General features: G+C 57.9%; 1 protein-coding gene across 2 annotated transcripts in view; it reads right to left on the minus strand.

Annotated features, from left to right (window-relative positions):
* The window catches only part of ZCCHC14 (zinc finger CCHC-type containing 14), a 55,804-nt gene that overhangs the window by 2,567 nt on the left and 41,180 nt on the right, over positions 1-12,057 (minus strand). For both annotated transcript variants that reach the window (XR_005527398.1, XM_039226171.1), the window contains exons 4-12: positions 10,810-10,881; positions 8,026-8,135; positions 7,296-7,390; positions 7,159-7,213; positions 5,905-6,184; positions 3,978-4,069; positions 3,148-3,275; positions 2,253-2,393; positions 696-2,168 (exon numbers count right to left, since the gene is read on the minus strand). Coding sequence is in view for 1 of the 2 variants with exons in the window: in XM_039226171.1 (XP_039082102.1) it covers positions 696-2,168; positions 2,253-2,393; positions 3,148-3,275; positions 3,978-4,069; positions 5,905-6,184; positions 7,159-7,213; positions 7,296-7,390; positions 8,026-8,135; positions 10,810-10,881 (2,446 nt within the window). In the remaining variant the exon portion in view is untranslated. The remainder of the gene's footprint in view (positions 1-695; positions 2,169-2,252; positions 2,394-3,147; positions 3,276-3,977; positions 4,070-5,904; positions 6,185-7,158; positions 7,214-7,295; positions 7,391-8,025; positions 8,136-10,809; positions 10,882-12,057) is intronic.

Genomic DNA, 12,057 nt, shown 5'->3' on the forward strand with positions numbered 1-12,057 from the left:
CCCCCCCCCCCCCCAGCCCCCGGAGTCATCTCTAACAGTCTCCAGGTGACCCAAGATGCACAGGCAGCTTTAGGAGTCCCAGGTCTGGGGCAACCATCGGAAATCCACGGAGACCAGGTGACTTCCAGCTTGCACAGTATCACAGAGCCGGGAGCCAGTTCCTCCCTGCCCAGTGTCATCTCCTTTCCAAAGCAAACAGCAAAAACAGACGGCTGTGATCAAGTTACCAGACATGCACTTGAACAAAAGAGGGAAAGTAGAAGTGAGAATGGGGGTGGGGGGAGGGGCAGCACAGTGAGCGCGGGTATCACGCAGCCACACACCTCCAGCCCGGCCACCCTGGGGACACAGAACACGAGCAGGACAGCCAGTGGGGACCAGCAGCATCGGGACTCCTGTGCCGTGCCCTCGGCTGTCAGCTCAACACTGGAGGGGGGCAGTGAGTCACCCCTGTGCTCCCCTCCGCTGCGTGGCAAGAGATCCACCAGGCCAGACAGCCCCTCCGCGGCCGGCGAGGGGCAGCAGGCTGCAATCAACGGTCTCGGAGACCACGTAACCCTTCTGGGGCCGTCATGGCCTATCGAGAATTTCACGCTTTTCCAAACACCATTTGAAACCTTAGCACTCGCTTCAGCAGAACAAGCCCACTACGATTTCCAAAGGAGGGCGCCCTCGGGGAGGCTGCCTGCCTTTACCTTGCCGATTGAAGTCCATGGACGGCTGCTTGCAGTCCTGAGCGCGGTGCCCCGTGGCCCCGCAGTTGTAACACGACAGGTTGCCGCTCTTCTTGTGGCCTGGGCCGCCACCACTGCCGCCGCCGCCCACCAGCCCCGGGGCCTGGTACACACCGGCCGCGCCCGCCATGAAGCTCTGCACGGGCGGCACGGCGAAGGCCGACTGGCCGCCCAGCACGGGCTCGGGGGGCACGCCGCCGCCGTAGGGCGAGTGCACCACGGGGAAGGCGCCGCCGCCGTACTGCTGGGCGCCCACGTAGCCGCTGCCGCACACGGGGCTGAAAGGCAGGAAGGGGAACGGGAAGACGGACGGCCCCGAAAACGGGTGCTGGAAGTAGTTGGCATAGCTGACGGTCAGGCCGCTCGAGCCGCAGCTGCCGCTGCACCCGCACGACGTGCACACGACGCAGCCCGGGGGCGGCGCGGGCGCGGGCTGCTGGGGCGCCGACTGCTGCTGATGGTGGTGGTGGTGGTGGTGGTTCTGGGCAGAGGCGGGAACGTTCCCGGGGGAGCCGGAGCCGCCGCCGCCGCCGCTGTAGAAACTGCTTTCGGGGGCCGAGGAGAGCGCGGGGCTGGAGCTGGGGGCCGGGCAGCTGGGCACGGTGGCCATGCTGGCGAAGGACGTGGAGGGGTGGCTGCTGGAGGAGGCAGTGTTGCTGTTCGCACAGAAGCCGCCCTGCAGGGGCCCCACGGGCACACTGCTCATCGCAGAGAAGGCAGCTTTGGTGTTGGCGGTATACAGGGCAGTCCGGGGGTTTATTATTGCAGGGGGCACACTTATTTGCACATTATTAGAACAGGGAGTTTGCCCGGAAATGGCAGAATCGGTGGGGACAGAGGAAGACACCAGAAGTTTGATGGGGGGCCGGGCCACGTGGAAGACAGTGCTGGGCGTGCCCGCGGCAGCGGTGCTGGTCTCCCCGCCCGGGGCGGGCTGCGGGGCCGGCTTCAGGACCCTGTCCAGCGCGGACGCGTGCACGACTTTGGCGCGGGGACCAAAGGAGACGGTGGGTGACACAGCGCTGCTCTCGGCAAGCGCGGAGAGGACCTGCAGGGGCTGCTGGGGGCCGGACGCGGGCGCCGCGTCGATCACGGCGTGGCCGAAGTTCTTGTCCACCTTGATGCCACCTCTTGGTCCCGAGAGCTTACTCCGTTCTTCTAGAGACAGCAGTGAGTGCACGGAAGGCGGGAGGAGCTTCACGTCTGCGCCCCCCCTCTCCGACTTGTGCACAGAATTCAACATCCGGATGGGCGCCAGGTGTGAGGCCGCGGCCATCATCTGGGGGGGCAGGGGGTGGTGGCCCGATGGGCTGGAGCCCGCCTCGTTCTGCACGGGGAGGACCTGGGCCGTGGGCCTGGCGGAGCCTGAGGCGAAGTGGTTCAGGAGCATGACGGGCTTCTCCTTGTCCGCGCCCTCCAGGTGAACCTCCACACCTAGAGACGGGGACAGAGCGGTCAGCGCACCGCCCCGGGCCAGCGCGGGGCCAGCAGAGCGCTCGGCACGCCGGGCGTCCTTACGTCTGTCGTTCTCCTCAGCGCTGTCCGAGCTCTCTTCCCGGGCCTGCACCCCCATCGGGCTGGGCGAGGAGCTGGAGCACTCGGAGGAGCTGCCTTCCCGGGCCGTCTGGTGAGGGGGCTGCTCCACTTCCACCCGCAGCGCTGCGGAAAAAGGGGGACCACACAGGTCGTGCCAGCCAGCGGCTATGGTGCCTCCCTACCCCCTGCATGCGCCTCCCCGACAGGACCCCCATGTTTAGAGAACACAAACGGCGGAGGCCCCACCGTGAGCTACTTGCAGATTCACCTGTGGCCGCCGTGCCTCCCTACTCAAATGCCGGAGGACAAGGTACAAGGGCCCCCCGACCACCATGGTGCTACGGAAGTAATCTCCACCACACCGAGGGACACTCCCTTACGAGACCGAGGGACGTGAGAACTTTCTAGGCAAACGACCACTGAAAAGCTACACTGGTCATGTTTTTCTTCCTGGCTGGTACTCTCAACACACAGGCCGGCCAGCGTCACTAGTGTCCTCCGCCCCGTTGAGAGAGAGGCTGTGGTCGGGCACGCTGGGGGGGTGGGCCTTCGGGGCAAGGACCCAATCATGACCTCTCTGCACCCGCCTGGGGAACAAGCGTATCTTCATCTACTTTGGGGATTTCCTTGTCTTTCCCTCTTGCCAGGGAGCTTCTGGCTCTACTTCTTTTGCCCAAACAACTTCAGGTGAGTCTCCAGCTTCTAACCCAAGCGTCCTTTCTGTTTTCTAGTGGAGACTGTAAAAGCTAAAATAATGAGAAGTATCTGTAAATACTAACACTAAGCAAAGGCAAACAGGTGTGGTCTGCGGTCTAAGGTTCCTCAAAAGGAAGGGACTGGGATCCTGCATCGCAGCTGCCCATCCGTCCACACCTACCTGCAGCGTGGGCACCTCGCACGGTCTGTACGGGCCCCACGTGGCTGGTGGGGGGTACGCGAGCCACTCCGCTGCTGGTGACCGGGGCTGGGGCTGCGGGGTTCAGGCACCGTTTCTCTGACTTCTCCCTGCGCGACAAGAAAGCAAGCACACACGTGAACGCAGGCCCCATGCGGAGGAATCTGCTTTTGTGGCAATTCCTTCCGAAAGCGACGGCCTCTAAGTCCCCCCAGGGATGGAAAACGCACTGTGGCTGGTCAGATTCACTGCCCAAGGCCTTGCCTGGCACACCAAAACCACATCTGCAGAATTTTAAAAGCATTAATGAAGGTCTGATAAACAATCAAAATAATCCAATCAACGGCTTTAAGTGTAAGTGCCGTCAGCCCTTCGGAGTAAAGGCCGCTTTTAGGCAAACAGGCTTGAGCAATGCAATGACGCAACGTGGATCCAGCCGAGGACAGCCAGGCCCTGACCCACCCCGAAACAGCCACAGGCCCTGACTGACCAGTGGGCTCCTTCCAACCAGGCACAGTTACCAAAGACGGGAGAATTCCAGCCGTCGCCGTCCCCCCTCACCTTCCCCCTTTCAGAGCAGCCCCCTGCCACCGTCTCTTTGGCAGACAAGCCTCTCCTCTGCTGGCCTGCCCCTGCTCCCTGGTGTATTCAGTAGGCTTCTACGTCCTTTCTTCTGCCTCAGGTGAATTCCTTCTATGCCCAGGTTTCCACCTGATCATCACCCCACATTTGGGGGGCCCCCATCCAATCAGGAGACACCCCAGCAATATGTTAGAAATGAAAACACACACATTCTGCAGCTTCACACTTACTTCTCCAGCTCTAGCTGAGTCTTGAGTTTTTTCTTTGCTCCCATGGTGAGGGATTCAAATTTATTTAGATCTTCCTCAGTAAGGCTCAGAAACTTCCAGAGAAGAAACAAATTACAAAGTTATTGAGAATCAATTATGACTCTGAAGACAAAGAATTTGGGGCATAATTTAATAAATGCCTTCTACCAGCACAGGTAAATGGAGCCAACCTAACCGGACAACAAAAGCCTTGGCAACACGAGGTTACTTGCTAAATGACATGGCGTCCCTTGTTGAAAATGCGAAAGGCTCACAGGCCGGGTCCCCAGGCACTCTGCTCACCGCCTGGAGAAGCCGGGGCACCTGGAAGGGCCATGGCAGGCAAGTAAAGAAGGTGCTCTCGGTTTCAGCTTCTACAGAGACTGGACTCGTGGAAGCGTCCGTCCGTCCCCCCCTCTGCCCCCCCCATCCTAGGATCCACCCCCTCAGATGCAAGCCATCTGTCCTCAAGCAGGCAGGAACTCTTAACAGTGCTTTTGTCTCAAAATCACCATCATTTTAGGGACAAAGCAACTTTGTCCTGGAGCAAGTGATCCAGGAGAGCTGACGTCATCTGAATGGACTGTCAGCCAACGGGGGTCTGACACCAAGAAAACACAACACGCTGTTCCATAGCGCCACCCATGAGGTTTGTGGCTAAAATTCAACTCCAACCTTACATTGTAACTTTTTAAACCGACCATGAGGCAAGGCTGGCAAAATCTGGTTTTCAAGAGTTATGAATCTTAAGCCAAGGGTATTACAAATACAGTAGAACCTTGGTTTGTGAGCATAATTCATTCCAGACACATGCTTGTAATCTAAGCACTCATGTATCAAAGAGAATTTCAAGAACCATTGGCTCACTTGTGATCACGTGACATTCCGCATCACATATGACTCCTGTTGCAAGACGCAGCTCATTTACCAAGTTACAATTTATTAGAAATGTTTGCTTGCCTTACGGAACACTCGTGTGAACAAGAACGAGCTACTCGCAACGCAAGATTTTACTGTATGCTCAAGAGCCATCTTCTGGGGTGCCTGGTCTCACAGTTTGTGGGTTCGAGCCCTATGTCAGGGTCTGTGCTGACAGCTCAGAGCCTGGAGCCTATCTTTGGATTGTGTGTCTCCCTCTCTCTCTCTGCCCCTCCTCTGCTCAAGCTGTCTGTCTGTCTCTCTCTCAAAAAAAAAAAAGGACCGTCTTCTATTAGGGACTAAACACTTGATTTCTAGGTTCAATTGGAGATTTCTGGACAAATGAAACTTTTACATATAAAACAAAAGCACCAAGTGACTACACCCAGCAGGGGGAGTGCGTTCAATCACTGCTACAGGCCTCATTTAGTTTTATTGGTGACACCAAGACTTAAGCAATTTCAGAATCTTCTTGAACAATGAAAAAATGCTCGTCCCAACTCTCTATTGTAAAAAGTCATCCCTACGTTGGACTGCTTGAGAGACACAAAGTTCGTCTATCCCTTTCAGCTCTGTGACCCTCAGTCAAGCCACAGCGTCAGCGGGCTGTTCCCTTGGGTCCGAGCATTTGGGCCCCTTTTTAAATGGGCCCTTCCTGCACTGGGAGGGGTCGTGCGCACCAGAACCCCCCGATCCTGCCGACGGCAGGGCCGCTGGGGGAGGACGTCCTTCACCACGCAGCGAGTATCTAAGCTGCGAAGACCACAGTTAGCTTTAAAAAAAAAAACCTGCTTACAACCCGTCCATTTCCAGTTTTTGCTGCAGCTGCAGGGAGACTTCAAATGCAAACCCACCGCCCCCTCCGGTGAGCGAGCAGGACTACTCCAGGCTATGTGATTTCCACAGCACGGACGGTCAGACCCCCAGCTCCAGCCCTCCAGGAATGAGGCGGGAGGAAGACCCGACCTCGCCCATCCAGTCATCCACATACCTTCTCCATCGTGAGCTGTTTGAAGACGGGGTAGTACTTGTGCAAGCGCAGCTTCCTAAGCCAGTCTAAGATCCCATTCTGCTCCTGGGTCTGAGGGGCCTGCAGACTGGAGGGCATCAGGATGGCGGGCGACGTGTCCATCTGGGCCCTGTAGGCCAGCGTGGGCCCGGCGCCACCCGCGTGGGAGCAGTGGGGCAAGCCGGCTGCGCTGGCCGGGTGCTGCATGTGGTGCTGGGCGCCGCTCTGAACGGAGGGGATGCCGGCCACGCCACACACGGGCCTGTGGGGACAGCGGGTAGGTGGCTGCCATCGTGGACGAGACAGACAGGGGCACGGGAGCCGGCTCCGACCACCCCCCGCCAACATCAGAGCCCTTCCTTTTTTGCCACCGCCCCTCCACGGCACCACCGCCCTGAAGGCGCCTGTCAGTGTGCACACGTACACACACGTGCACACGCTTATGTACCTGTAGGGTGTCCGTGAGTACACGCATCCATGTGTAGACAGGTGCATTTGTATGCTCATGCTCGAGCGTATGCACACGTACGTGTGTGTTCATGTGCGTCAGCACTAGACTTGTGGCTGCACTGTCTGGTTTCCATTACTTCTGGCGTATGTGACAGAACAGACTCCTAAATCTTTAACATCTGAACGAATGTATCCAGACTGAGTCCCGGCAGCGGGCCGAGAGGCACACCAGCACTCTTTCTGCCCTGGACCCGTCCGCCCCAGACCACAAACCCACACGTGTATCACGTGCTCACTCTGCAGCAGGCAGGCAGAGGGGACGAGGGTGGCCCTCCCGTGAGCCTCGTTACCCGACCGCATCGTCGCACCATTGGTGCGGGCATGGGACTGTGACGTGGGCCCGTTTTAATGGCCTGTTTGTCCCCCGAGCACCGCGACAGTCACTGTCGGGCCTCACGCTGACAGAAGACCCGTGAAGCAGTGGCTCTGCCACCTCACGGCCACAATCACTCCCTGGTTGCTTATATCTGGTTTCCTAGAATGTGCGGGGCCCGGAGACTGGCATTTGTAATACAGGGTCCTTGGGAATTCTGGCTCCAAGAGCTCAGAGAAGCACTTGCTCCTCTCTGTGGAGAAGCCACACACCAGAGCACCTCTCTCCACTTCCTCTCACAGCATTATTCCAGCCCAAGTCCAGACAGGACTTCACTCTGGAGACAACTGTTTACGCCTAATTAGCAGCTCCACCCCGACCTGACACGTGCTGGTCACACAGGAGCCTCTCACCTTCCAGACACGCCCATCACGGCGCCCACTTTAGACAGGGAAGGGGTGCCAGGACCTGTAAGTCAGAATATAGGTTATAAAGTTTCCACACAATAAAAAGGTTTTTATTTGGATGTAATCACATTTCACAAACTCACTTGGACTTTGAAGCTGTTGGGTGGGAGATGAAGTGCTGAAAAATTTCTTAACATGGTCATTTTTCAATATGTGAGACGGTAATGAAGTCAAATACCTAAAAATTAAGCAGAGTGGTTTCAGTGGCATTACCGTGGCATTACCGAAAACCCACTGGGAAACAAACTAATTTTCAAGAGAAACACGCGTTAGAGAGGCACGAACAAAGCACCCCAACCTGTTCGTCTTCCTACTTCAATTGAGCTGAACTCCTGCTAGGGCTCCTACCGTCCCCGCCCCGGAGCCACCTCTGTCGCAGGGGCTGGCTCGCCGGGCCCGGGCCCGGGCAGCAGGCCTGCCCCCTCCGCACACTGACTGAGCCTGGGCGCGCTCTACGGCCGGGGGACGCCGGCGTACAGGGACCTCACTGGGCCCCGGTGCTGTCCCGCAAGTCTCAACTTTCCGCCATGGGACCTCATGTCATCGCACTGTCAAATCCCGCTGCATCGGGACATATACTATGAGATTCCTTTACTCGTACCCTCAAAATCAAGCCTTCAAATTCTCTGTAAGTGATGAAAATCCCTGGAGGCAAAAGAGACCCAGACTGCTGAACACAGCGTGTCCCCTCAAGCGCTGCTGGGGTGACCAGGCGGCTCGGGGGTGCACCCGCCCAGCCCCGGCCACGCCACACGGCCCACGGGCAGGCACCCCGGGGCGGCGCCCCGGCCCGCAGCTGCAGGGGCGCATTACCTCAGGTCCGCTTCCAGATCCATGTGGTTTCGCTCCACGTAAAAGGAGTCTGGGCCAGCTAAGCAAGGAATGCATTTCTCCAGATTTTCTTCAGGGTACAGCTGAGGTAACTGAAAGAGACGGAAAAGCATCGGAGGCCTGTCCAGGGCCCCTCGGCACGGGAGCCCCTCCGGTGGGGAACTGGCAGGCCGCGGGCGCGGGCAGCTGCGGGGAGCTGCAGTCCGCCCTGTCTCAGCTCTCTGGGGCCTCACTTCCACTCAGGGCGGAAAAGCCACTGGAGAACATCCTCCCGCCGCAGCTTCAGGGAAAAGCTCAATAATCTACACCATCTTCTTTCCGTGAGCCCGTTAGAGAACCAAGTTGCAGGGTCACCGTGTGAACTGAATGTTAAGAGGGACCGGCCCCTCCAAGGAGAGACAAGACACATGACCCATCTCTGCTGTGACAGAACACGAGGAAGAGGTGGCCACCATGCCAGCAGGCAGAAGAGGTCAGAAGGCGGACCCTGCCTGCGGGCAGAGTGTGGGCCAGACGTCAGGTAGCCGAGAGCGCCAGACACAAGGGGAGCTGCCCTCCTTCGCAAGCTCACTGCCCAGGAGACTGGAGACAGCCCCCAGGCTGGCAGAAGCGGGTGCTGGCTACCTCGGGGGGCCGGCAGGAACCCCTAATGCCTCTCCCTGGAGCCTTCTCTAACTCCGAGACCAACGCCCTTAAGCCCTGGGGACGAGGCGGAAGCAATACTCTCCCGCCTCTGCAGGAGGGGAGGGAGTCCTCTTGGCCCGAGGCCATGGGCAGAGACTCCCTGCTTTGGGGGGAAGGCAGTGCACACATGCCCCTCTGGCCCTGACGAAAGGGCAAAAGCCCTTTTGGGCCGAGGAGGCTGCGCCAGGACAAAGCAGAGGTCAGCTGCTGCTGGGGAAGAAAGGGGCAGGATGCCGGGAAAGACCCCAAGGGCCCCGTGCCTGGGACCGAGGCCAGACCAGGGGGATGGAGAACGCCTCACCCCCACGTCTGTCACCAGGTAACAAGTGACCGTAGTCTCCCTGGGGGTGGAGGGTCTACACAGCAGGGAGAGCCCCTCCGGGCCACGGATACAGAGGACAGCTGCGGGCTAAGGGTGAAGTCGTCCACTGTGACACTGCAGGCCCCTCCGCCCACTCCAGGTGCAGCCACCCTCCACCAGAGGGACCAGAAGCCCGCAGGGTACACGAGGTAACCACAGCAGCAACAAAACCCAAACCCAGCTCAACTCGTGACTGGACCAATTCAAGGACCCCACCAAGGGCCTGAGAGCACCAGCAGGACGCCCATTCGCAGGTGGACACACAGCTTCCCTCGGTCTCTACGTTTTCTAAGCACAGTGTCTATTGTTCAGTCAAAAATTGCAAGATACTGGGGGAAAAAAACAGGAGGGAATAAAAACTGTTGTCGAGGTAATCATCAGAGCCAGACTCAGAGATAACCCAGATGCTGGAACTATTAGACAGGACCACAAAATAACTATGATTAACATACAGGAGGGTTTAGTGAGAACACGGACAACACACATGAACAAATGGGAGATCACAGCAGAGAGATGGAAACTTGAGTAGAAGACATGTCAAATGGAAAAGCTAGGAGAAACAAACAAAAAACCTCAGAAAAACAGAAAACCACGGTCTCAGAGATGCAGAACTCAACTGAACGTTAACCGGCCTCAGCAGCAGCCTGGGTGGAAGTGAGGAGAAGCCACAGGGAACTTGAAAACTGGGCAAAAGAAATCGTCCGACCGAAACATAGCAAAAAGAGCAAGAAAAACAAAAAGAAAAAACATGGTCCAGGTACACAGAGCTGACGTCCAGGACCAAGAGAGAGGACAGGGCAGAAGAAACGTGGAGGAGATCATGGGTGAGAATTCTCCAGAATTAACAAAAGACAATAAACCAGACACCCGGGGAGGCCGGGGAGCCCAGAGCCCAGAAGGCCAGCAGCACTGCGCACACCCAGTGGGTCCGAGCTGCCGCCTGCATCACCGTGGCCAGAGCGATGGCTCCGCACCGGCCGAGAGGCCGGGCACACAGGAGAGGAAACGCAGTGCTCTCAGTGTGACAGTGGGAAGCGTACATCCAGGGGGAGGGGCAGTGATCCCAAAAAGCACGGCTCACGGGCCAAGAGGACAGGCGGCAGCAAACGACTTGTCCAAGCTTTTCAAACAGGACCCATCAGTTGGATTTTCTCCTACAGGATTATATCCTTGACTTTATAGTGAAAACGTAAGACTCGCCTTGGAGACACCTCAGGTATGTTACTGCATGACATACGGGGCCTGATTAAAATGCACTGCTTTGGCTAAAGACAGTGGGTCACCGCTGTGACCCGGGCCAGTGGACTCTGACCACGTATTAACCATGAAGGCACGCATAGCCCTATGTATGTGAACATGTAAAGTGCCACTTAGTCAGCACCGCAACCTTCCATTCTGAGGCCAGCTATTGGAACAACTGGGAAATGAGCAGGAAAATCCAGTATGTCCAACAGATCCAGGCGGAGCTAGGTGGTGTCTCTCTGAGCCTCTGCTGCAGAGTAACCACCCTAAACACCCCTTGGCTGCCTGTGCAGGTCACAGCATCCTGAGTCGTCTCGCTCTCCACACCGTGGGGAGATTTGACTGCGGCACTGGAGACCAGGCGCTCACGGCCATGCACCAATTACTCGCTCTGCCAGCTGAAGGAGGCAATCCACTGAATTCACTCTGCGGAATTATCCAGAGCCTTTTAAGTTTTTAAGAGCCCTTCATCACCTTACCTTTGAAATAAATTCAGTCACTTCAGAGGAAGATTTGGTTACTGATGTTACTGAAGAATCAGACCACAAGACCTTGAAAACAAACAAACAAACAAACCTTAAAAACAGACGCCACATACGTCACTCACAACACACCTGTCCAGGGGATCTTCGTGGGCACAGGTGCGGCGAGCGTGACGGGCTCTAAGTGTGGTGGACCTTGTGGTAGGGTAGCTACACTTCCTGGACTCGTGAGAGCCGAGTTCACGTAACTCATGTCCTTTGAGGCTTAACTTCCTGTGTGTGCAATCACGCAAATGCCACCAAATTACTCAAAGGCAAGGAGTCTGAGGCTGGCCCCACACACTCGGGTGCAGTCGCTGACCATCACGACGGCTCGTGTAGGCCGGCGCCCGCCATCCTCAAGTGGGCCTCCTCGCAGGTCAGGAGACAAGGCCCCTGCCCTCGGGGACCTGACAGAACAGGCCCAGGCCAGTCAGCACCAGGACAGCGGGGGGCCGCGGGCTGGGTGGAAGGCATCAGAAAGTGCTTTCTGGAAGAAGCTCTGCAGCGCCGGGCGTGCCCAACACTGACCGCACTGCACTTCCTCACCACACGTGCGGGGTGGGGGGGCCTTAGGTCATCACGGGGTCAAAGCCGGTCTCCCCAGATGGACTGCAGGCGCCCTGGGGGGGAGGGCTGTGTCTTCTCCCTCCCATTTTCCCAGTGCTTTTCCAGTGTTTCCTGACCCCTTCTGGGCACTGGGCAAGAAGTCGGAGGGTGGGTAGGAGGATGCGCGTGGGGGGACGTGGGTGGCGGCAGGGGTAGGTGGGGGTGAGTGAGGGTGGGGGGGCGTGGGTGGCGGTGAGTGCCGGGGGCGGGGGGCGCAGGGAGCACCACTCAGGTGCCTGAACTGGGGAGCAGCACGTCCACCACAGGAAGAGGCGCACAGTGGGTGTGAGGGGCGAGGCGGGCGGGGCCACAACAAGAAGGGTTAGACCACGAAGCAGGAGTTCTGCCCTCAGACCCAGACGACACCACTGGAGGGTTTCAAGCCAGGAAGTAAAGTGACCAAAGAGAACGCGTTGTATTTCCAGCGATGGAGGGAACAGAGCGCGGCGGTCTGAAGACCCCTCTGCTCCCCCTCCTGCCCGCGCCTTCTGAGAAACAGCCCACCGTGGTTGCTGACGGGCCCCCACGTCCTTTTCCTCCGCCGAAACCCACACGAGTCCCTTCCGTCCCCAGAGCTGCCGCGACAAGTGCGAAGGT

This window comes from Hyaena hyaena, unplaced genomic scaffold (genome assembly GCF_003009895.1).
Source record: "Hyaena hyaena isolate Hyena2069 unplaced genomic scaffold, ASM300989v1 scaffold_1, whole genome shotgun sequence".
Taxonomy (NCBI): domain Eukaryota; kingdom Metazoa; phylum Chordata; class Mammalia; order Carnivora; family Hyaenidae; genus Hyaena; species Hyaena hyaena.